We start from the raw sequence: 27,356 nt of genomic DNA on the forward strand, positions 1-27,356 counted from the left end.
GTCTGGAGACTAGGCACCAGCGAGGTGATCTGGTAGAGGTGTATAAAGCCTTGAATGGTTTGAGGATGCTCAATGCTGATGTAATTCTCCCTCTTGCTCAGAATAATCACCTGAGAGGGCATAAATTCAAATTGAGGAAAGACAGATGTAGGATAGACGTGAGGAAATTTGCCTTTAGCCAGCGGGTGGTTGGTTGGTGGAACAGACTTCCATCCCTTGTCGTGGCGGTTGATAGCCTGAATAAGTTTTTAAGGCTCAGCTGGACAGGTATTTTGAACGAACAGAGGGGTGAAGTGGAAGTGGTTTTTTTTTTTTTTTTTTTTTTTGGCTGATGCTGCATAAGCTTGCTTTCTTGCATCAAATGCCTCTACTAATGCTAATGCTAATAGTAATCAGGGTATAGTACTGCAACAAAATCTAGACACTTTAGGCAGATAGGCTGAGAAGTTCATCTAGTTCTTCTTTGAATGAATTCACTTAAGAACTAGGTAAAGTGCTGGATGGGAAAGACTGTGAAATGGGGAGTTTTGGCTTCTATAAGCCAAAAAATAAGCATGCTTTTTTTGCTTTCTTTCACTACTGCTTTGTTACTACTACTACTACTACTATTCTAATTATTAATTTCCACTCTTAAATAGTCCTATCTGTGTAATTAGTCGTGGAAATTAAACAAGAAAGCAACTTTATAAAGCATCAGCCAAAAAAACACTTCTCACATCATTCCCATCCCCTCCAATAATTTGTGTAGTTATTCCCTGAAATTATTCAAATTACTCACTTCCCCAACAACAGCAGACAGAAGGTTCTTCCAATAATTGAGATGGCAAACCTCCCATTGCTGATGGCAAACCTCCACATATCTATGATGCAACGATTCTTCCTCAGTGAATTTATGCATCCTCATGTGTGTAGTCTGAGCAAGAGGAAGAATGTCATTAGCACTGAGCTTGCTCAATTCATTTAAAGTCATAAACACTTCAATTAGATCACCACACAGGTGCCTAATCTCCAGAAGTGGCAATTTGTAGAACTGAAGCCTTTCTTAGTAAGGCCACCTTTTTGATCCCATCACCAATCTTGTTGCCATCACTGCTCCTGATCCAGCAGATCTATATCCTTAAAATGAGGCCACCAGACTCGTATGCAGTACTAATGATGTGGCCTAACCATCGCCTTGTACAATGGAATAATCGCCTTATTTCTGCTAGCAAAGTTCTTTTATGTTATTGACAAAACCCTGTTGGTGGTCTTGGCAGCCTGTCTGCATTGTTTAGAAAACTTATTTGACTGCACAGTTACCTGCAGTCATTTTCCGTTACCCCGAATGTAGTACCAGTTGATACATTAATCTGAAATTAATAAAACCCATATGTAGTATCTTGCATTTGTCAATGTTAAACTTTAACTGCCAATTCTATCATCTGGAAACTTAAATGCCTTCATCAGTATCATTAATAAATATAGAAAACAACATTGGGCCTTGTACTGATCCCGGGGGGACTCCACTAATAAGATCAGTCCATGAACAGCATTGTCCATTAATAACCACTCCCTGTCTTCTCCCACTCGACCATCCCTTTATCCAGAGCAGTAACATGCCCTTAATGCCACACTGCTCCACGTAATACAGCAGTTTTTCATGTGTGACAGTATCACATGCTCTCCTGAATTCCAAATATATGATATCGAAATAATTTTTTGCATCCACAGTTCCTTTTTTATTGCATCATACTATCCCACCAGATTGGCCAGACAAGATTGCCCCTTAACAAATCCATGCTTTGACTTCAGTATAATTGTTCCTGGCCAGATTGTCCTGCCTTCTTTAACCAGAGACTCCATTATTTTTCCTGGAACAGCAGCTAAGCTAATGGGTCTGTAATTACTTATGTCACCTCTTGATCCTCCTTTGTAAATTGTGGATATATTCGCTCATGTTCACTCCTTGGAGATTTCACATGAGAGCATCTTTGGATATCTGTCATGGGGATATCCAAAGATACTCTCATAATTATGGCTTCGGTTTTGCTTACCTTCTTTGCTGCCTCCCTTAATATAACTGGATAAATCCCATCCACTCCAGTTGCCATTTTTATCTTTAACTTCAACAATTTCTCTTCCACTTATCATAAAATCATTCAGCTTCCTGTTAGATACCCTTCTCAAAAGAATTTCTCACATGTGACTGTAGATGCAAAATACCTATTCAGTTTGTCAGCAATCTGAGCAAGATCATCAACACTTAAACTGTCGACATAAAGTGGACCAATGAAATTCAAACCTTTCCTTCTCTTTACATGCTTAATTTTCCAAGTTTCTCAGAGCAAGTATGTCAGCCATATACTTTGTCAACCATTATAACTATTCTTTTTTAACTCTTGATAGAAAGGCTGAAGATGTAAGTACATTTATTATTTCAGTTTTCATTAGTTTACATGATGGACCATTCACAAATTATGAATGATCCATGATGTCGGCTATTGTCAAACGTTGTCCAGTTTTGATTCTAATATATGTTACTCATTGCTGTAGATTTATTTATTTATTTTTTTTACTATTCTTTGCATTTTGTTACAATTTGACAACGGTTTGTAATTTTAATACTCTGGTGTCAGTAAATTTTTTTTTTTTTTTTTTTTTTTTTGGGAATTTGTTGATGGATCCTTTACAGATCAGATAAAGATATATAGTATGAATTTCAAAAAGTTATTTTTCTTGTCCACACTTTTTTTTCCTTTTGCTATAATAACAAAGGATATGAAGAGATTTATCTTAAACATGGACCTTGTAGACCTAATGGCCCATTCCCAAAAAATCACAGCAACAGGTAATTTTCAGAAGGGTATTACAAAACAATAAACAAATCTGGTCTTAAAATAAATGAATAGATTTTGGTTGTGTTATTCCCCAAAATTGGAGTGAACCCTGTTGTGAAAGTGATGCGAACCCTGTTGAATGGTCTCATCAAGTAAGCAGAATTCTGTATGGATAAAAGGAATAAAGGACTGGCAAAATTTATCATTAAATTTAAAGGCCACAAGGTAAGTTCATCGCATACAGAGGCTTGTCATATCAAGGAATTATGATGGCAAACAAATGTTTGGATAAAAATGTAGAAAAAAATTTATGACAAAGTAATTTTGGTGTGAAGTTTTGGAGCGGTTTATCAAAATAACTTTAAAATTATCAAAAAACAATTGCATTTCAAGGTCATCAAGAGTTTGAAAGATACATAAATAGAAACTTTTTTGTCTGATGTAAAATTTTTATATGATTATACTATGAGACGTGTTAAATTTGCCATTTGGCACATAAAAATACAAGTTCTAAAATTCAAAATGAGTTGATAGAATGGTTGAATTTGCATTTAAAAACACAATTAATAATGGAAATAAAAGCACTCCGTTCTTTTCTGTCATATTAGACACAACTCAGGACATTTCAAAAAAACATTAACTGAGCATTATCTGTAGATATGTAAAAATTTTAAACAACAGTGATACTGGAAATAAACCTACAGGATTAAAAATTGAGGAGTCTTTTCTTGGCTTTGTTCATCCAACCAAACTACAGGTATAACAACGACTATTTGCAGCACACTGCAGTCAAATGATTTGCATATTTCTAAATGTCAGGGCCAAAGATATGAAGAGGCTAACACTATAAGTGGGATTTTTTCTAAGGTATAAACCTGCATAAAAGAAATGGAACCAAATGCATTATATGTTCATTGTGCTGCTCATAACATCAACTTAGTGGTGAATGATAGTTAATGGAATCCCAGAGATATCGAAGTATTTGCAATCGTTCAAAGCATCTATGTGGTTTTTTAATATAGCATCAGTCGTTGGGACTTGCTACCTTCATATCGTCGGGAATCAGATATTACTTTAAAAAAGCTAAATCGTATATTAGCATTAGCAAAGGCACATGATGCAAGAAAGCAAGCTTATATAGCATCAGCCAAAAAAAAAAAAAAAAAAAACCCCTTATTTCACCCATCCACTCGCTCCAAATGTTTGTCAAGTTCTGCCTTGAATCTATTTAAGCTATCAACATTTACAACGACAGATGGAAGTTTGTTCCAGCAATCAACCACCCACTGGCTAAAGGCAAACTTCCACACATCTATCCTACAACCGTCTTTTCCTCAATTTGAATTTATGCCCTCTCAGGTGATTATTCTGAGCAAGAGGAAGAATCCCATCTGCATTGAGCATGCTCCAACCATTCAAGGCTTTATACACCTCAATCAGATCACCTCGCACGTGCCTAGTCTCCAGACACTGTAATTTGCAAAACTTAAGCCTTTTTTCGTAAGAGCAACCCTTTGTTCCATTCACTAATCTTGTTGCCCTTCTCTGTACTCGTTCCAACAGCTCTACATCCTTCTTAAAATGAGGCCTCCAGACCTGTATACAGTACTCAAGGTGTGGCCTGACCATTGCCTTATACAGTCTGTCCTCGTATAGCACGATAGTTGCGTTCCTAGAAACCCTCGTGCAATGCAAAATCGTGCAATATAAACAACAGGCCCTATGGGAAAAGTAGGGTTAGGTGCCGACCACCCAAGATTGAACACACATTTGGAACCAAACACAATAAATAATCGGGTAATTTTAATCGTTATAAAATACTTACGTATTTTATAACGATTAAAATACGTAATAAAAATAATATTATATTATAATAAAGTATTTTTAGTATTTTTTAATACTAAAAAAGTATTTTTTACGGATAAAATACGTATTTTATTCGTAAAAAATTTATTATATTAAATAAAATAGTCGTAATAAAATACTTACGTATTTTATAATACGTAAGTATAAATTATAATACGTAAGTCGTAATAAAATATTGCTAATGCTTTTGCTTCTATCGTAAGCAAACTTGCTTTTTGTTTGATTTTCTATCCAAAGAGATGACAGCCGTTCCATCTCTTCCAATTCTTTGTGTCTTAATCTAATGGATTTTAATTACACTTTGAGTTGTTCCCTCTATGAAAGTGTTTTTATTTTCTCTGCATTCTTTGTAATTCTCCGCGTTGCCTCATTTAGGTCTGCAGCACATGCAATATCACATGGTCTTTCATTTCGCTCAAAGCGTTTCACAATTTCATATTTTTTCTCTATCGACAGAAGCGGACTGGCCATAAGCCTTACGGGGGAAACCCCGGTGGGCCGGAGGCCGGTGTGATTTTGGCCATAAACCGTAGTATGAGGCCACTACAAATTTTCCCGGGTAAGAATTTTTGACCCAGTCCGCCTCTGTTTATCGATATTGCTTCTTTTTTTTTCTCTCTGAATCTGCAGTGTCTTAGCCAGGACGCTTCCTTTTCACACCTTTTAAGTATTTTACTAATTTTTAGGGAATAAAGCACAATTACAAACGAGGTGGCACGCTTGATACACAGAAACAAAGCTGCGCGCGTGTAGCAACTGAATAAACAACACCGTAAAGGCCGAGATACACTATTAACACCTCACATTTTACTAAAGCACATTTCTGGGGGTTACTACCATAAAACAATAAAAACAATTTCCAGTTGCGTTTCTGCTAGTGGAATCTGTTATAAACTGGTAGTAAACTCCATCTAATTGCATTTGCGATTATATCGATAGCTGGAATTGTGTTGGTTTTTACGTTATTATGGTGAAATGTGTTTCCCCTTCACTGATATAAAACACATAAATACATTTTCAGAATCTTCTTCCTTCCTATCGTGTTGCGTTCAGTTGGGGTGATTCCGCATTCGACTGCCATTTCTTGTAAACACAAAGGCGAATCGTGTATAAGCGAATTCGGTTCGTGTTATATAAGATAACGTTCCCCTATTTATAAATCGTGTATGAACGAATTCGTGTAATGCAAACACGTGTTATACGAGGACCGACTGTACAAGGGGATAATAACCTCCTTATCCCTGCTAGAAAAATTTCTGTGTATCATTGACAAGACACCATGAGTTACTTTTGCAGACCATCTGCACTGCTCAGAAAACTTCATATCTGCCTGCACAATCACTCCCAGGTCCTTTTCATTCTCTACCACTGTCAGTTTGGTACCACAGAGTTGATACGTTACTCTGGGGCGCCTCTGTAGCCAAGTGGGCAGGAGCAGCAGTGTGCAGCACACGCTTCTTGATTAGACCGGGGTTCGAGCCCGTGACCACCAAATACGGAGAATGCGGAAAGGTCAGGGAATGACCACCGCATATCCCCGGAGCAATATAGCCTTAGTTGCTAATGTTCCTAAAAACCAAATAACAACAACGTTACTCTCGGATTACTGCTTCCCATATATAGTACTTTACATTTGTCAATGTTAAACTTCATTTGCCACCTCTCAGCCCATCTGCTCAACTTTTCTAGATCCTGTTGCAGCAGTGTACTGTCATTAGTGTCATTAATAACCCTGCCAACCTTTTGTATCATCTGCAAACTTGGACATTAAGCCTGATATACCATCATCAATATCATTTATAAATACAGTCAGTCCTCGTATAGCATGATTGTGTTCCTAGAAACCCTTGTGCAATGCAAAATCGTGCAATATAAACAACAGGCCCTATGTATGGGGAAAATAGCGTTAGGTGCCGACCAACCAAGATCGAACACACATTTGTAACCAAAACATTACAAAACACAATAAATTATCGTAATAAAATACGTAAATATTTTATTTCAACTATTACGTAATAAAATATTGCTAATGCTTTTGCTTCTATCGCAAGCAAACTTGTTTTTTGTTTGATTTTCTATCCAAACAGATGACAGCCATTCCATCTCTTCCAATTCTTTGTCTTAATCTAATGGATTTTAATTACACTTTGGGTTGTTCCTGCTATGAAAGTTGTTTTTATTTTCTCTGCATTCTTTGAAATTCTCTGCATTGCCTCATTTAGGTCTGTAGCAAGTGCAATATCAGATGGTCTTTCATTTCGTGCAAAGCATTTCACAATTTCATATTTTTTCTCTATCGACAGAGGTGGACTGGCCATAAGTCTTACCGGGGAAACCCCGGTGGGCCGGAGGCTGGTGTGATTTTGGCCATAAACCATAGTATGAGGCCATTATAAATTTTTCCGGGTAAGAATTTTTGACCCAATCCGCCTCTGTTTATCGATATTGCTTTTCTTTTTCTCTCTGAATCTGCAGTGTCTTCACCAGGACGCTTCCTTTTCACACCTTTTAAGTATTTTACTCATTTTTAGGGAATAAAGCACAATTACAAAACAAGGAGGCACGCTTGATACACAAACAAAGCTGCATTCGTGTAGCAACTGAATAAACAACACCGTAAATACACTAATAACACCTCACATTTTACTAAAGCACATTTCTAGGGGGTTACTACCATAAAACAATAAAAAATTACCAATTGCATTTCTGCTAGTGGAATCTGTTATAAACTGGTAGTAAACTCAATCTAATTGCATTTGCGATTATACCGATAGATGGAATTGTTGGTTTTTACGTTATGGCGAAATGTTTCCCCTTCACTAATATATAAAAAACATAAATACATTTTCAGAATCTTCTCTTCATTTCTATCGTGTTGTGTTCGGTTGGGATGATTCTGCGTTGACTGCCATTTCTTGTAAACACAAAGGCGAATCGTTCATAAGCGAATTCGGTTCGTGTTATATAAGATATCGTTCCCCTATTTATAAAACGTGCATGATCGAATTCATGTAGTGTAAACACGTGTTATATGAGGACTGACTGTACAGAAAACAACAATGGCCCCAACACTGAACCCTGAGGGACTCCCCTAATAACATTAGTCCACAAAGAGCAGTGTCCATTGATTACCACTCTGTCTTCTCCCACTCAACCATCCCTTTATCCATAGCAGCAATTTGCATCCAATGCCACACTGCTCCAATTTGTGCAGCAGTCTTCCATGTGCAAAGTATCAAAGGCTTTTCTAAGATCCAAATATATGATATCAAAGTTATTCCTTGCATTCAGTTCCTTTGTGACTACATCATAGTATCCAATCAGATTAGTCAGAGAAGACTTCCCCTTAACAAACCCATGCTGTGTCCTAGCTATAACTGAAGTCTTGTCTAGATGATCTTGCAATGCTTCTTTAACCAGTGCCTCCATTAATTTCCCTGGAACAGAAGTTAAACTAACAGGTCTGTAATTACCTGTGTCTCCCTTTGATCCTCCTTCATGGATTGGGGTCACATTTGCATATCTCCAGTCCATGTGTACCTCCCCTGAGTCCAGGGAAGCTCTCATAATTATGGCTAAGGGTTTGCTTACTTCCTTTGCTACCTCCTTTAATATAACTGGATAGATTCCATCCACCCCAGGTGCCTTTCTTGTGTTTATCTTCAACAATTTATCCTCCACTTTACCCTCAGTTATTACAAGATTCTCTAGCTTACTGCCAGAGATGAATACGCCTCTGGGATTTCCCTCCTTCAATAACTCCTCATGTGTGAATGTCGATGCAAAATATTCATTTAGTTTTTTAGCTACCTGAGCAGGATCATTAACAGTTGAACCATCGATATCAAGTAGACCAATCTGATTCATCCCCTTCCTTCTAGAGTTTACATAAGTAAAGAATTCTTTGCTGTTTTTCTTTGCATCCTTTGCCAAAGATTTCTCGTAATCTGCCTCACCTGCCTAAACTCCTTTGTGACTTTGTTACAGACCAGCTTATATCTATCATAGGCTTCTGTGTCACATGTTAATTTATATGTATCCCATGCATTTTTCTTCTCTGCCACATGTCTAATTATTTCATCTGACATCCATTTAGGCCTAAATCTTGAACAATATTTCTCTCTTGGTATGAAAAGCCTAGTAGCTTCCAAGATTAATTCTTTGAATGCTTTCCATTTTGAATTTGCTGTAGGTAACATCATCAGTTGGTTCCACTGTATAGAATTTAAATACTGTCTCAGACCCCCGTAGTAACCTTTACGAGAGCAAAAACTCTTCCCTTTACCCTTGATGGTAGTTACCTCTTTGAGTAGGCGCCTCCGTAGCCATGTGGGAAGGACCAGCAGTGCGTAGCACACGCTTCTTGATTAGACTGGGGTTTGAGCCCGTCACCGCCAAATACGGAGGAAGCGGAAATGTCAAGGGAATGAACACCGCATATTTCCGGAGCAATATGGCCTTAGTTGCTAATGCTCCTAAAAAAAAAAAAAACCAAACAACAACAACCTCTTTGAGTAAATCCCACTTCAGTACACTGTGATCACTGCCACCTAGTGGTTCCTTTATCTGCAGATTCTTGATGCATGAAGAATCATTACTGATAATCAGATCAAGAGTATTACTCCCTCTAGTTGCCTCCCAAACATGCTGCTGTAGAAAACAATCATCCAATAAATCCACAGAAGCCTTGCTAGTGTGAGTGACCAACCCACAAATTCCAGTCAATATTCAGGAAATTAAAATACCCCATTATAAGACACTCTAATTTACTGGCCCACTCTATTTCTCTGCACAATTGCTCATTATACTCATCAGATTCATTAGGCCTATAACACATACCTACTCTCATTTGTCCTTTCCCAGTGCTTATGTCACACCAAACAGACTCAATATTGCATTGTCCACCAACATCAATTGGATGCACTTCCTCAGATTTGGTGTGTTTCTTAACTAACAGCATAACCTCTCCTCTCTTCCTGTCCTGTCTATCCTTTCTGTACACATTGTACTCCCCAAATTCCAGTTCCGCACTGCTTATGTCTGTGTGACACCATGTCTCTTATATCCCAACAATATCTGCTTTTGATGTCTTGACTAGCACTTCAAGCTCATCGAATTTATTAACTATACTCCTAGCATTGGTGTACATGCAAGTATACATGCACCTGTTTCTACTCATAGTTACCCTAACACAGACCATGTATTTACTTGTTCCACTATGACTCCCAGCAGTTCTGGAAATTCCCATTGCTTTGCTTTCCAGGCTGCAGTTCAATAGAAGTAGTGCAATAATCACTTTTACCTCTGCCAGCGGCTACTGTTAATGTATTAGTCCGTGTCTTCGCACCCTCCCAAGCTAGCAGTTTTCCGACTCGCCTAACTCTGCCTCGATAGCATCAGCAGATATTCTTGTACCCTTTCTATTTAAGTGTATCCCATCCCTGTAGATGGAGTCTCTCCTGTTAACAAGCACAGACCAGGCTGAGAAAAATTCTCTACCCCTTGTGCCTTGCACAATCTCTCCAGGGCAGAATTGATCGACAAGGCTCCCAGCATATACTCCCTCTTATCGTGTCTGGGCAGAATTGCAGGCACTTTCAAATTCAACCCTAACTCTCGGCTGTTTTTTCAGCATTGTCTTGTACTTGTTAAGTAATTCTGCTGGTCTCCTACTCTTAATATCATTAGTGCCAACATGTACAACAATATCACCATTTGTGTCCTTAAAGGATGATATCTGCCCTATAAAGTCATCAACCTTTGCCCCTGGCAGACATGCCCTGGTCCTGTTCCAGCCATCCTTTTTGCACAATATGTTCCCCGTTTCCCTGACAATCGTCACCTACTAGAACTAGTTCCTTTGGGACCAGCACATTCTGCCTTGGGGGTTGGCTCTGCGTTGCATGATGTTCAAGTGCAAGCTCTGGCATTGATGTGGCCAGCTGAGAGCTTGATGGGCCCCTCAATTTAAATCCTCCGAGGGCATCCACCCTGTCCTTCAAGCTCTCATATAAGCCCATAACAATGCCGAGTTGGCACCTGATTTCCTCGCACTCCTTACATCATGCACACACAAAGACATTCCCCTTGGCAATATCATGTCATGTGGTGGGGTTTTACCAAACTTTTTACCAGAGTATGTATCCGTATGTATACTGCTTTTCAACTATTTTTTTTTATACACATTTGTAAGGAATGTTTTTCATTACTTCTGAAGCAATGTGGCTATTTTAGTATGAATTATATTGAAATATTCCAGTAATTGCTGCCATATCTTATTTATGATTCCAAGTAATTTTAGACAGTTTATAAAAATGGCAGCACAAAAATAGCTGTTAAAATTGGAGCAGATCACACCTGTTAGTCATTATCTGATTTTGGCTTATAAAAGCTATAATTTTATGAGGGTTGGATAGAAAAGATTGATTTTTTTTTTTTTTTTTGCTGTTTTTTTTTTTTTTTTTTTTTTTTTCAAATGATACATAATGAGATATAGAAGGATATTAAATGAACATGAAATACATCGAGCTATAGATGAGAAACATAAAGAGATATAGAAGAATATTAAATTTTTTTTTTCAAATGATATATATAACAAGATATTGAGGATATTAAATTTAAAAAAAAAAAATAATGACTAGTGATTAGTTTTTTTTTACAGATAAATTTTTTATGAATATTTCTACAATTTTATAGAAATGTTCATTCAGTTATAAAAAACTTATGTAAAAATTTTCATTTTTATGAATTTTCAAAATGTCATTTAGAAACTTGCTTCCTAAAGCTGGCTTCTAGCAGAAAACTCGCTACTCGGGACCCAAACACACTCAGAGAATTTACTCCAGAAAAGTTTCAATTTATAACGTAAATTGAAACTTTTCATAACACAGAATTATTAAAAATGGGTCAATTATTATGTATACAGTCTCTGAAGTTGGATCTAGTCTGTAGTGGATAGGGGGAAAAAAGAAGAGGGAAAAAATGAAGAGACTTGCAAAGTTGGATTGCAATTATAATGTTATTATAATGCCTCATTAAAGTTAATTTCAAATGTTTTATGTATCAATTTTTGTTTTTGATTGCGATTATGTTACAGTTGAAAATTTGTATAATTATAAAATTGTTGTATAATATAAATGTATAAATAAAAAATTTATATATACATTTTTCATTTAAATTTGGTCATTTTCAACGTGTCTTCACTGTTATAACTAGTAGGTAGTTTTATTTCAGACATACGTATTTTATTTTATCGGATTAGATCTGAATTCATATGTTATTATTAAATTGTGTACTTCATTCATATACCCTTCAACCTCTAATAGGAATGTTGTTGAAATATCATATTTTTTGAACTCATTGTTTTAATCTGCTAGCTATAAAATGGAACAGAATCACAGAAACACCATCACATCTAACCTTCCTGCCTTGATGAATCGTATAATTAGTGTTGAATCATTGGTACCTTTTCTTCTGGAGAAGAATATATTTTCTAAAGCAATGATTGAGGATATAATGGTAAATTTTTAAGTTTTCATTTTTAAAACTGTCTTATGTCATTTGAGTAAATTTTCAACTATATATATATATATATATATATATATAGACAAAAAGGTAATTATCAGTGTATTTTGTAGGGGAGTTGAGCTATCGGGTGTAATAACCATGGAAGAATTGAGAGAACCTGTATGCTAAAAAAAAACCAATTACCTGAAATAAAATGCAATTAATATAAGCAGAATTATAGTAAGTACCTGAAGCTGTGGGTCCTAGGACTTTAACTATTCGGGTACAGTTCCTGTTTATGAATTCACACCTTTCTCTCCCCCCCAACGGGGCCACTTCAACTGACATATATACACCACACGTGAACATTAGTGTCTCTCCTTTGGTCACCATTGAGTTTCAACACATTCCGGTCCATACAGACAGTAAGTTTTCTTGTTTTGCCCCATCTCTTAGATTGCTTTGATTTTATATTTCATTCATCTTTTTCCACAGGATTCTATCGGCATGAACTTATTTATTTATTTATTTATTTATTATTATTATTTTTATTTTTTAAAGTTTATTTATTCTTTTATTCTTCCTTCTGGTCTCTGTCGGGTTGGCTATGATGTATATGTATACTTGTACATCATAACAGAAACAGAGACCTGGCTTATTGCGGTGGCTCCTATGATTTTCACTGCTGACCCCCAGATAAAGTAGGTAAAGTCCTTGGACCTACAGCTTTAGGTACTTACTATAATTATGCTTATATTAATTTCATTTTATTTCAGGCAATTTGTTTTTTTAGCATACAGGTTCTCTCAATTCTTCCATGGTTATTACACCCGATAACTCGACTCCCCTACAAAATACACAAATACACTGATAATTACCTTTTTGTCTATTTTTCATTATGGTTGCCAGTTTTTTCTTTGTTTACTGTAGTACCCCGGATCCATAACCCAGTCTTATATATATTTTAATTTCTCATTCCTGTTTACTAAGACTTTTTCAGTAATTTAATTGAATCTTCATCATTTTATATACAGTGGATTCTGGTTATTTGGGCCACCGGTTAATCGGGGCAGCTGTTTATTTGGGCAAATCTTAAAAAACAGAACCAAATTGAGAAAATAGCCAGGGTTTACTTTGCTTAATTGGGACAACCTGCCGTTTAATCGTGGCAGGAGACCGCAGCACTGGAGATTACCCTACGATTTTCTCCGACCATTCAGTTGGATTTCAGGTCACAATAAAAACGATTAGCAGTCACCTGTTTATTGGGCTTTTCTGTTAGTGCAATCTATCATAAATGGATAGTAAACTCAATCTTATTGAATTTGCAATAATACCAACAACTGGAATTCTGTGGGTTATTATGGTGAAATGTGTTTACACTTCCATGGAATCTTCAATCATATAAAAAAATTAATTTTCAGAATCTTCTCTTCATTCCTATTTTTAAAGCTTCATAACTTGTTACTCCGTTCTCACTCACACGTATCTATTTACTTGCAATTAGTGTGTGCCGTGTTCTTTGTTATTGATTTCTTATCTTTTTACTGTTTTAAATTTTAACCCCCACCCACAAATGTCAGTGAACAGAAATGTCAACTAAGTACTAATTATTCCGATTATCACGTATATTCTTCCGGTTTTCATGTATCGTTTAATTTTTTAATTGGTAAGGTAATAAAGGATAAATTTGTGCTTAATATATCTTTACTTTTATAGCCTGTGGATAGTATTCCTCCTGTTTTCACTAATTAGAATCGCTGTTTAACAAAATTAAAATTCAATTCACAAACGTGATCATGATGGCCGACGCTTACTGCACATCGTATAGTGAACGGTACTATGGTGACTCCATCGTAACGTGATTTGATTGTACAGTGAACCAATTGTAAAGTGGGGGTCCATTGTATTTTTACCTTTTTTTACGTGAAAATTCGGATAATTGGGGCAGCTGCTTAATCGGGCCAAAATGCACTAGTCCCGATGTGTCCCAAATAACCGGAATTGACTGTGTATATGTATATGTACACATATATATTTGAATAATGTTTTCGAAATAGTTGAAAACTGAATCTTTCATAATAAAAATGTAAAGCAAACATCAGAGGCAGCAAAAAGCATTTTCCTCTGCATGATGCTTTAAATATAAAAATAAATTAGAATGAAAATTAAAAAAATAAAAATAATGCCAGCAGCATGGCAAGACAGAAGAGCGAAAATAGTCAAAATTAAACATAACGATCAAACCAACAGGAGGGAAGAGGAGGGTAACAAGAGTAAAAAATATTGCAGCAGAAACTCTCCAAGATAATTTAGAAAATCTAAATGCAAAGATAATAAAATAATAATCAATTAAATTTAAATGCCAGTTAAATAGAAATTTAACGCCGCTCTCTCTCTGATGGGCACAAAATCCAAATTTATGTGAAATATCACCAACAGAGATGTAAACCAACTACAATAAAATAAACCAAAAAAAAACTGACCATTATGCCCCATCTCAGCAGAGGACCACAAGGCCAATAATGGTCAGGGAATCGCTAGAAAAATCACTGCAAAGGCACGTCGATCGAAAGATTGGTCCGCCACCCGATCCCCAGATCGAACTGCCAATGCAGAGGATTTGAATAGCGGTGGTCCTGACGCAGTGAAAATGAAAAATAGGACAGATACAAGCACTCCAATGCAAAGCCACACCACTGACAAAAGGTAATCTTAACCAGATTATATAGATGAATAATGAACTATGGATGGCAGCGTTAGCAAATCCACTACTGTCATGTGATACTGTACTTATACGTATATTTGAATAATGTTTGAAATAGTTAAAAACTGAATCTTTCATAATAAAAAGGTAAAGCAAACATCAGCGGCAGCAAAAAGCATATTCCTCTACATGATGCTTCGCTTTTCTGTCTTGCCATGCTGCTGCTGGCATTATTTTTATTTTTTTAATTATCATTCTAATTTATTTTTATATTTCAAGCATTATGTAGAGGATTATGCATTCTTGCCAGAATGAGCAGTTGGAATGAATCGAGACAATTGGCAAGTAGGAGGCTGACAACAGGTAAGGAATTCTGGTTAACTTTGATTTTAATTAATTCTATTTTGTTTTATTTATCCTTTTAATTATATTGTGCAAATTGTATAGAACAGGTAAAACTAATAATATAATATGTTTTAAACCAATTAAAAGTTGTAATTATCAACTAGAAGTTTTGTATATGTTATATTAATATTAACGTCATAGTGATTTGATTTCTTCTTTTTTTATTTCTGTCCTTAAAAAATGGACAGTGTATGGTCTGAGGATGAGTTCTGGCAAAGTACCCAAATCATTACCATAATGTATAGGGACTTAGTTAGTACATAAATAAACCTTCATAATACAGGAACTCCCTGACTTACATAAGGATTGCGTTCCGTGGAACTCTATGTAAGTCTGGGAATTTCCCCCATGCTTGTGCAGCACTTGCAACTTTGCTCGCTAAATTGATTGAATAAAAAAAGAAATGTTCTACAAACATGTGAATAGAATTATTTATTCAATTTTTTTATCTCATGTGCAGGAAAAATTACAAAAGCGTACAATTTTCATAAATTTCAAAATTATAAAATTACAAAAAAATAGAGGAGACAGGCATTTTACCTCTCGAGCATCTTTGCCAGAATCGACGTCTTCAGCTGATAAGTACACTACCGTGGAGGTTGAGGGCTGTTGGAGATTTAGAAGGGGTCGGCCACTCAACCTTATGAAAGAACATATTAATGGATGACTGGACGGTAGCTTTTTTCTTTTCATCGTAGATTTCTTTGTAGCAAGCAAGCATATCATTCACCCCTCTTAACTTTTAAGGATCGTTCACTGTCAGGATCCATTTTCTCAAACCTCGCCATTGCCGATGCAATTTCACGAAATGTAATTGCCATCTTTCGGGTGATGAATCATCTCGGCTCCTCATTTAGTTCATCTTGAGCTTTGTCAGTATTTTCTTCTTTCACTATTGCTGCCTGCAAGTCAATAAGTTCTTCCTTGGATAATTCCTTCTCTTCTTCCTCTAACTCCCTGACATCAACCTCCAACTGAAGTAGCTCTGCAACCTTTACAATCTTATCTGTAACCTCTTCATATGATTCGTCTTTTTCACATCCTTCAAAGCCTTTTACATCCTGTGAGCATATTTTCTTCCATGCGCCACATAAACAACTTTTAGTAATTTCCACCCAGGCCTTATTGTAAGATTTCCAAAAGTCTCTTAACCTCATCCAACCTATGGATCAGGTTGGATGAGTGAAGCCGTGTTTGGCGGTAGAAATATGATTCTCACGCTTGAATTGAAATCATCTAGATGCGTAGGATGTCCAGGAGCATTATCTAATAGAAGCAAAATCTTGAAAGGAACTTCGTTGTCTTTAAATATTTTTCAACCTCGGGAATGAATCAGCATTTAAACCAATCCTCAAAGAGAGAGATGCTGTCTGGTTCGATTGGAAAATATGGGTAGAGTGGCTTTATTGATGCCCTTCAATGCATGAGGATTTCCAGAATGGTACACAAGCAGTGGTTTTAATCTGTAATCTCCCGCTGCATGAGCCCCAAGAAAGAGTGTGGCCCTATCTTTTGACGCCTTGAAACCTGGCATTGTCTTTTCCTCTTTGGCAATGTATGTTCGATCTGGCTTTTTTTTTTTTTTTTTTCAATACAGAGCAGTCTCGTCAAAGTTAAAAATTTGTTGCGTTGAATAGCCGTCTTCATCAATAATTTTTTCCAACACATCACAAAATTTCTCTGCAGCTGCAGAATCGGCACTGGCGACTTCACCGCATACTTTAACGTTGTGGAAACTAGCGTGATGCTTGAACCTGTTAAACCACCCGTTGCTTGCCACGAACTTGGGTTGGGGTTCGCTGTACTTATCCTTAATATCTACTTGTTGCTTTTCCTTGAATGGTCATTAGACTCAGGGGGCACTCGCTTCTGAATCTGATTTTCCATCTATATTATTAACAGCTGTTCCATCTTCAATATAGCACCTGAATGCTGTTTTGTGAACACTGTTGGTCGTAAGTGCATTGATCCTTTGACATGTTGTTTTATATGCGCACTGTCCTTTAAAATAGTAGTAGTAGTAGTAGTGGCATGTGATGCAAGAAAGCAAGCGTATGAGCTTATGTAGCATCAGCCAAAAAAAAAAAAAAAATTCACACAACCATTCCCTCTAAATGTTTGTCCAGTTCCTCCTTAAATTTATTTAACCTATCAACTTCCACGACAGATGGAAGTTTGTTCCAGCAATTAACCACCCGCCGGCTAAAGGCAAATTTCCGCACATCTATTTCACATCTGTCTTTCCTCAATTTGAATTTATGCCCACTTAGGTTTGTAACCTGAACAAGTGGAAGAATCCCATCAGAATTCAGCGTGCTCAACCCATTCAAGGCCTTGTACACCTCAATCAGATTACTTCAATAGTATTCACTGTCGAAGCAGCGAGACCTAATTCCCTTGCAATAGATGACAAACTTTGTCCTGCTTCGTATTAATCATTTTCATCTTCATTTTTAAATCCATTTTGTTTTGTTTCGTGGCACTACCACCACTTGCACTTTCCGTTGGTCACTTTCCCTTCATCATTGTAATACGCAAATAGGAATGAAGAGAAGTTTCTGAAAGTTTGTTTTTTATATGATTGAAGATTTCACTGAAGAGGAACACATTTCACCATAATAGCGTAAAAACCCATACAATTGCAGTTATCGGGATTATCGCAAATACAATAAGATCGAGTTTACTACTCGTTTATAATTAGATGCACTAACAGAGAAGCCCAATAAATTGGAAAGTGCAAATTGTTTTTATTTTATGGTCGTGACCTCCAGAAACGTGCTTTAGAAAACTATCACAGAGGTGTTCAAAATTGATTCTTATAACGGGAATATATAATAACGAAAGGGTAGTGAAATTTCCATTATAAATATGACCTTTTAGAGAGATAAATAGCTTAGTAATATAGTGATATTTTCAATTGGACTTGGAATGAATTAGAAAAAAAAATATATATTAATATTATATGTATGTGCTATTGGGTTCACATTACGATATTTTCATCTTTCAAAATATGTTTCCGTGATTTTTGTACGTTTGCAGCGGCCGGCAAAAACGTACATAAAGTCGAATTTCCGTAAGTCGAGTATTACGTAAGTCGGAGATTTCCTGTATTCATGTTGCATAAAACTAATCATAATGATGATATACTTCCTGAGCTAACACGTTTTTCTGTACAGAATATTAAATAGGATAGGTTTGATTCTTCGATTCAAAAAGATCTACCTGTAATGCTACTTGTCATTTAGAACAGCTCAGGAAACTGTTAATAATGTTTATCAATCAATATTGAAAGCTTGCTGTGTCAACTAAAAAGAAAACAATTACCTCAAAAACGTGTATGGTGGAATAGATAATTAACAAATTTGAGAAAACAAATTTATCAAGCTAGGTGTCGATATCAATGACATAGAAACTGGCCTTTGACAGAAGTTGAATTTCTGAAGGTGGCTACCGAAGACTAAAAAGAAATATTGATTAAGCTATTGCACCTGCCAAAAGGGAGGGAGCCTTGGCAAAACCTTATAAATACTAAACGTAACTCTGATCTGTGGGAATTATTGTATAAACTTGCTAAAAATAAAATACACTACCTCATATTTTTACTATTTTCTAATTACTGTGGTAAATAGACACCAAAACTAAAAACTGGCCTGGCGTGACTCTCTTCTCTGGATAACGCTACTTTAGATGAAGATCTCCATGGGTGAATTAGGTTAGAAAATTCTATTTACATTCTTGTGGAGACTATCCCTCTGTTCTTACTGGAAGAATTACAAACAGCCATTAAAAAGGTCATTGCATCTAAATGTCCTGGCAGTGACCTTATTGAAAATATTTTTTATCAGAGAGTTAAAAACATTTCCTAACATTATTTTGCTATTGTTTGAGAAATGTCTTGGAGGGAATTTTCGCGTTATCTTGGAAAATGGTTTTGCTGCATATAATCCACAAACTTCAAAAAACCATTCTCTGACTCGAAAGCATACAGATTTAGATTCCGATATCTAGTATCATTGTTGTCGGCTCAAGGGTTTCTCCCATTCTTCACTGAGTCCTTTGTACTGGGCATAGCCCAAGCCGTTACTTCCGGCCAACAACAGAACATATTCTGCCGTTGGTCAGACCCGAACAGGCGTATAGCAGTCAGGGTGCACCAGACACCAGTTCTAGTACCCCCCCGTGACCTCTATTCCTAGCCGCAAAAAGGTACACCAGGTTCTATTATCGACTTTTTACTGGGGTCTCAGGGTAGCTGGGGACCCCAAGTAGTAAGTGAAAGAAGTTTGTGATAGTGGGAGAAGTTTGGGATGTTTTGGCGGTGGGGATAAGAGGATAGTAAGTTGGGAATGGGAGAAGAAGGCATTGCCTAGAAAACTAAGTGATGAGAGTAGTAACAGCTTATAGATTGTAGTGATGGACAGAGAGTCGATCCCACCCCGGGAAGAGGTCAGAAAGTCCACCTAGTGATGGGTCCCCAGAGGGGTTGATATCTTACCCTCTAAGGGTTAGTGAGTGGTTCTCTGGTAGGGAGCATACTAGACAGAGGCCTGTTTCCCACTCAGGGTGACTGAGTCAGATTATGTAATCCCACCTGAATATCGGGTTAGTTGTCATGGTCTGGATGTCTGCTGAGTTTGGTAGTCATTGTCAGTGGGTTCCTCTTGTTGGAAATTCTGCTAGGATATGGGTGGAACCTGCAGGCTGGTCATGTCCGAGTAGGATCCTAGTTTGGTGAGCCATCAGTCATTGTCGCCATTTGAATACATGTTCTGTTAATTAGCATTAGTAGAGGCAAGAAAGCAAGCTTATACAGCATAGGCCAAAAAAAAAAAAAAAAAAAAAAACTTCCCATTTCACTGATCCATTTGTTCCAAATGTTTGTCTAGTTCTGCCTTGAATTTATTTAAGCTATCAACTTCCACAACAACAGATGGAAGTTTGTTCCAGCAATCAACTACCCACTGGCTAAAGGAAAATTTCCGCACATCTGTTCTACAACTGTCTTTCCTCAGTTTGAATCTATGCCCCCTCAGGTTTTTAATCTGATTTTTAATTTAATCTGGGATTCTTCCTCTTTCATCTGAGAAAGAGGAAGAATCCCATCAGCATCGAGCCTGCTCAATCCATTTAAGGCCTTATACACCTCAGTCAGATCGCCTTGCAGGTTCCTAGTCTCCAGAAGCTGCAATTTGCAGAAATGAAGCCTTTCTTCATAAGAACACCCCTTTGTTCCCCTCACCAGTCTCGTTGCCCTTTTCTGTACTTGTTCTAGCAACTCTACATCCTTCCCAAAATGAGGCTTTCAGACCCGTACACAGTACTTAAGGTGTGGCCTGACCATTGCCTTATACAAGGGGATAATCACCTCCTTATCCCTACTACCAAAATTCCTGTATATCATTGACAAGACCCCATGATCTACTCTTGCAGCCGGATCTGCACTGCTCAGAAAACTTCATATCTGACTGCACAATTACCCCCAGGTCTCTTTCATTCTCCACTATCCTGAGTGTAACACCATCCAGTTGGTACATTTCTCTGGGGTTAATGCTACCCATATGCCAGTACTTCGCATTTGTCAATGTTAAACTTCAGTTGCCACTTCTCAGGGTAACACTCTCCAGTTGGTAAATTGGGTTGTGTTACACTCAGGGTAGTGGAGAATGAAAGAGACCTGGGGGGAAATTGTGCAGTCAGATATAAAGTTTTCTGAGCAGTGCAGATAGGCTGCCAGAGCAGATCATGGGGAATTCATTGAATGCTGCAAAGTTTTCCTTTGTTTGTACAAGTAGAGGTGCCTGTTCTGGTGCATATACCTCTGTGACAGTTTAAAGATGCATTCGCAGGTCTTGGTAAACCAGACAGGTGAAGGTAATCTGGCGGTGTCTCTGGCATTCCACAGGTGCAGGCAGGGTTTTGTACCAGCCCCAATGCATGAAGTTTTGCATTGAGGCTTCCATGTCCAGTTAGTAGAAAAGTTGTAAGCTTTGTGAACTATTTGTTGAGCTGTTTGGGGTGCTCCTGCACTGTTGCCATGTAATTATGGGTGGGTCTTCCAAGTGGTTTGGCGGCCCAGGAATTCTGCCAGATGGAGATCAGTTCACATCTAATTCTTTTCTTCTCTTCTTGGTTGGTGTTGTTCTGGTCCAATACTATGTTATTGCTGCTACTGCATGGGAAGTTCTGTCTCTTATGGTATATTAGATAATGGTATGCCACTGTGAGATGGAGAGGTAACTTGCCAGATAGGACCTGCAGTGCAGGAATAGAAACTGTTCTGCAAGCCCTTGAGGTCATCAGGAGGATGGTGTGATGTGCTTGGTCTAGCTGTTGTTTTACTACTGTGTAGTTGGCTCTATGCCCCCAGACACTAGCCCCGTAGGTGGCTGTTGGGAGAAAAATACATTCATAGTAGAACTTTAAGGTTCTCCCCTTTCAAAAAGAAAATGTTTATAGTCTTTCCTTGGTTTTTTAATTCTAGTGAAAAGTCATAAGATTCAGCTGTGATAAATATCATTATTGTAATTAATGGATCATTTGCAAAGTTGAAGAATAGCACGTTTCTCTTCCATTCACAGAAGACAAAGTTTGATGAAAATGTTTACATTCACTTCAGATAGTCTTACAGATAACTTCTGATGTATTTTTCATTGTAATTCAATAAAACAGAGATTGGAAAAACTTTTTCCATATAAGTGCTATAAAAAGTCTTAATTTCTCTGTTATATTTAAAGTAAAGGAAAGAATAATCTCAAAAAGAAATAATTTGGAAGGAACTTTAGTATTCATACTTTCTTCTGCTTAGATCAGTAGGGGGACACAGTAGAGAGAGAACCTGTGTGTTGTATACTTTTAAGTGTACAACACACAGTAATGTAATACTGTAAGAAAAACAGTTTGTACTTAGTAATTGTCCAGATCTATAGCCATTTAGTTCTTGTTCATGTTGGACAACAGTTATTCTGATCTGAGTTTTAATTTTGAGAGTGGAAACAGGAACTGGATATTTTCTTTCTTATGGAGTATATATAAGGAAATTATAAACAAAATACAGTGTTTATGTTCAATGACAGCAGCTGTTACTTCTCATTGAGTGCACCATCGAAGCACTTTATTTTGCAAGTTGAACAGACACTGGCAAAAGCCAGCTTTTGGAAGTTAGAGCAAACCTTAGCATAGTAATAAATATTCCCATAGTCAGTTCACAGCAAACTGGAGTTGTCAGCCTTTATGTACTCTGGGAGCTTATAAGCAAAATTGTAGACAGGTATTTGGTGAGCAGAATGACAGTACTGTTGAAATGAGTACATGAACATAAAATATCATGTTGGGTGAATCAGGCTGAACTTGCCGCCTACTATTTTGCTGCAGAAGTCAGCAACTATACTGTAGTTGCCATGTAAAATTCCGTTGTAGGTCACAGGAGAGAATTATGAAACATACTGAGTGGTCATTTTATTAGTACGCCCATCCTTTTCATGAAATGGCACACTTGTTCAGTAACAGTAGTAACAAGTGCTCATGTCATGTAATATAAAACATGTGGTCAGTAGAAATGGTATGTAGAAATGTTCTTGGTGTGCAGTTTAGTGTTATTAATAGGCCAGGTGAAAGATTTAAGTGACTTTAGATGGCATGATATTTGACATGAGAATCAATGACTTATGTATCTCAGAAACTGCTGCCCTGCTGGGATTTTTACACACATTTGTGGTTTGAGTATATCGAAATTGATCAAATAACCAAATAATATCCAGCCACTGGCAAGCTTGTGGTCAGAAACAGATTGTTGATGTGAGAGGCCAAGAGGCTGAAAAGACACATGCAGGGTGACAGAAAGGCTACATACATCTGTCTGTCTGTCAGTCAATCAAATAACAACCCATTACAACAGTGCACAACTCAGAATACAAAACATGGTATCTTGTCCTGGATGCAGTATAGCAGCCAAAAAGTGAACTAGGTTCCATACCTGTCAGCCGGAAATGAAAAAGATAGTTACATTACATGCAGGTATACATGCACCTATTCTTACTCTTAGTTACCCGAACACAGCCCATGTATTTTCTTGTTCCATGACGAATCCCAGCAGTCCTTGAAATCCTCAGCACCTTCTTTCCAGGCTGCTGCTCATTTTAAGAGAAGCAGTGGAAGGATTACTTTCACCTTTGCTTGTGGCTACTGTTAATCTAGTCTGTGAATTCCCCTAAGCTAGCAGTTTTCAGACCCACATAACACTGATTCAATAGCATAAGTAAATATTCTTGTACCCTTTCTATTTAAGTGTATTCTTAATGCATGAATAATCACTGCTGATAATCAGATCAAGAGTATTACTCCCTCTGGTTGCCTCTTGAACATAGTGCTGTAGAAAACAGTCGTCAAATAAATTCACAAAACTCTTGCTAGTGTGTGAGTGACCAACCCACAAATTCCAGTCAATATCTGGGAAATTAAAATCCCCCCATTAAAAGACATTTGGATTTATTGGCCTACTCAATGTCTCAGAAACACCAACACTGAACAGTGGTGAATTGACAAATCCTGGTTCCTGCTGTTTCATACAGATGGGGGAACTAGGTTATGGCAAAAATAACATGAGTCTATGCACTCATCCTGCCATTTGTCAACAAAGAGAAATATATTGTGCAAAAAAGATAGGTGGAATAGGACCAGGGTATATATCTGCCAGAGGGAAAAGTTGATAATGTTGTAGAGCAGATATCTTTTAAGAGTACAAAAAGTGATATTGTTCTACATGTTAGGACTAATGACATTAAGAGTAGTAGATCTGCAGACTTATTTAACAAGTACAGGTCAATGTTGAAAAAAGGTTGCAAGTTAGTGTAAAATTTGAAAATATCTGCAATTCTGCCCTGACATATCATACATGTCAGTGCACTTTACCCACCCGGGCTAGCCGGGTGGGTAAAGTGCCTGCCTGGCAGCCCAAAGGTCGGAGGTTCGAATCCTGCCTCGGGCTTGGATCACAGTACTGCAAAAACCTTGGGAGGTGCATTATGGCCACAGAAGCCGATGCGCCAACAACTAACTAAAACAAAACAAAAAAAAAATTCTCCCCCTCAACCATCCCTTTATCCATAGCAGCAATTTGCCTCCAATGCCACACTGTTCCAATTTGTGCAACAGTCTTCCATGTGCAACAGTATCAAAAGCCTTTCTAAGATCCATATATATAATATCAAAGTTATTCCCTGCATCCAGTTCTTTTGTGATTGCATCATAGTATCCAATCAAATTTGTCAGGCAAGACTTTCCCTTAACAAAACCATGCTGTGTCCGAGCTATAACTGAAGTCTTGTCTAGATGACCCTGCAGTGCTTCTTTAACCAGTGCCTCCATTAATTTTCCTGAAACAGAAGTTAAACTCACAGGTCTATAATTACACAGCCTTTGATCCTCCTTTGTGAATTGAGGTCACATTTGCCCGTCTCCAGTCCGAGTCCAAAGAAGCTCTCATAATTATGGATAAGGGTTTGCTTACTGAGAGGAAAGTGGAGGAGAACATTTTCTCCTCCACTTTCCTCTCAGTTATTACAAAATCATCTAGCTCACTGCCAGAGATTACTACTGATAATTAGATCAAGAGGTTACTTCACCTCTGGCATTCCCCTTCCTGAATAACTCCTCATGTGTGAATGTAGATGTAAAATACTCATTTAGTTTGTTAGCCACCTTAGCAGGATCCTCAACTGTTGAACTATCAATATCCAGTGGACCAATCTGATTCATCCCTTTCCTTCTAGAGTTTACATAGGTAAAGAACTCTTTTCTGTTTTTCTTTGTATCTGTTGCCAAGGATTTCTCATAATCTGTCGTTGCCTGCCTAGTCTCCTTTGTGACTTGGTTACACACCAGCTTATATCTATCATAGGCTTCCATGTCACCAATTAATTTATATATATCCCATGCATTTTTCTTCTCTGCCATATGTCTCATTAGTTCATCTGACATCCATTTAGGCCTAAACCTTGAACAACATTTCTTAGTTGGTATGTAAAGCCTAGTAACTTCCAAGATAAGTTCTTTGAATGCTTCCCATTTTGGATTTGCTGTTGGTAACATTATCAGTTAGTCCCACTGTATAGAATTTAAATACTGTCTCAGACCATTGTAGTTGCCTTTACGAAAGCAAAAACCCTTCCCTATACCCCTGATGGTAGTTACCTCTGAGTAAATCCCACTTCAGCACACTGTGATCACTGCCACCTAGTGGTTCCTTTATCTGCAGATTCTTAATGCATGAAGAATCACTACTGATAATCAGATCAAGAGTATTACTCCCTCTAGTTGCCTCCCGAACATGCTGATGTAGAAAACAATCATCCAATAAATCCACAAAAGCCTTGCTAGTGTGTGAGTGACCAACCCACAAATTCCAGTCAATATCTGGGAAATTAAAATCCCCCATTATAAGACTCTGATTTACTGGCCCACTCATTTCCCTGTACAGTTTCTTATTATACTCATCAGAGTCATTAGGCCTATAACACACTCCTACTCTCAATTTTGATCTCCCAATGCTTATGTCACACCAAACTGACTCGACACTGCACTGTCCAGCGATGTCGACTGGCTTCATTTCCTTGGATTTTTGTGTTTCTTTACTAATAGCATAACCCCTCCTCCCTTCCTATCTTGTCTATCCTTTCTGTACACATTGTACTCCCCAAATTCCAGTTCTGCATTCCTTATATCTGTGTGACACCACGTCTCTGATATCCCAACAATATCTGCCTTTGATGTTTTGAGCAATACCTCAAATTCATCAAATTTATTTACCATTCATCAAATTTATTGTTACCAAACTGATTTGGTAACAATTGTGGAAATCATTTGAGTCAATATGGACGTGTGTCATGCTTTTGACACTTTGTTGAGTCCATGGTGCTATGAATTCAGGCTGTTCTGGTTGCTATAGGGGAGAATGCACACTAATAGAATGGTCACTCATTGTGTATTGGCTGAATTTGTGTGCATTTAGTGTTTCTAAATTGCATTGGCAAAATTAGAGGTAGTTGTATGTGTTATACAAGTCAAAAAGTACATGTCTGGAAATACTTCCTTTTAGAGTTACATTTATTTTTATATGTTTGAAAAGTGATGGGTGAAAATGTGCTTTCTATGTTCAGCAATTAGAAGCCTGAAGTGGTTGCTCAAACTTGAAACAAGTTGTATTAACGAGTCATTGGTGAAGATACATTCAAAAATGCCAGGATTGTTCTGAATTGAATCACAGGCATCCTTGATGTTGAGATGAGGTTTCCTTGCATTCCACTTCAAGCGCATGACCACCAAATACGGAGGATGCAGAAAGGTCAGGGAATGACCAACGCATATCCCCTGTGCAATATGGCCTTAGTTGCTAATGCTCCTAAAAACCAAAAAATAACAAAAAAAAAATATCCTTACGTTGCACAGACGTTTTGTATATCAGGGTGACTTAATTATCCCCATAAAAAGAAATCCAGTTATTATTATAATTATCCTTATGGTGCAAGGAAGCCTGAGGCTTTTGCTGCACCAAACAAAAAAAAAAAATTTCTGAGTTACATTGTGTGTGTGTGTGTGTGTGTGTCAGAGAGAAAAGCAGAAGGAATCACCAAGAAAGAAGAATTATGATATCCAGCTCAGGACCCTGGATATGCCAAGCCCATACTCACTAGATGTGAGTCCCTGGGGTGGTCGATTTGCATCAGGGGGAGAGTGATCCTGTACTGGCCATGGCCGCATACAGGACTGCCAATTACAATCTGTTTTACTTGGTACATTGCAGTTAAGTTAGATAGTTACGCACACCATGCTGCCATAGCCCGTGATGAACCACTAGGGTACAGAAGTACATATGCTTTGAGTGACATTCAAGCATATGTGCAAATGATGCAAGAAAACAAACAAAAAAAAAAAAAAAATACCATTTCACCTATTCATCCTTTCCAATAGTTTTTCTAATTCTTCTTTGAATTTATTTAAACTATCCCCTTTCACAACAATGGATGAAAGCTTATAGAAGGAAAAGTTCTATACTTCTGTTC

The 27,356-nt window shown here is 37.4% G+C and overlaps 1 protein-coding gene across 1 annotated transcript in view; it reads left to right on the top strand.

Annotated features, from left to right (window-relative positions):
* The window catches only part of LOC150079200 (caspase-3-like), a gene marked incomplete in the record, with an annotated part of 195,330 nt that overhangs the window by 19,366 nt on the left and 148,608 nt on the right, over positions 1–27,356 (top strand). Inside the window, 1 exon segment of the mRNA XM_090384135.1 lies at positions 12,059–12,200. Within this exon segment, the coding sequence (XP_090240261.1) occupies positions 12,066–12,200 (135 nt within the window).

The sequence above is a fragment of the Mastigoproctus giganteus genome, chromosome 10 (assembly GCF_048544385.1).
Source record: "Mastigoproctus giganteus isolate SK-2022 chromosome 10, ASM4854438v1, whole genome shotgun sequence".
NCBI lineage: Eukaryota > Metazoa > Arthropoda > Arachnida > Uropygi > Thelyphonidae > Mastigoproctus > Mastigoproctus giganteus.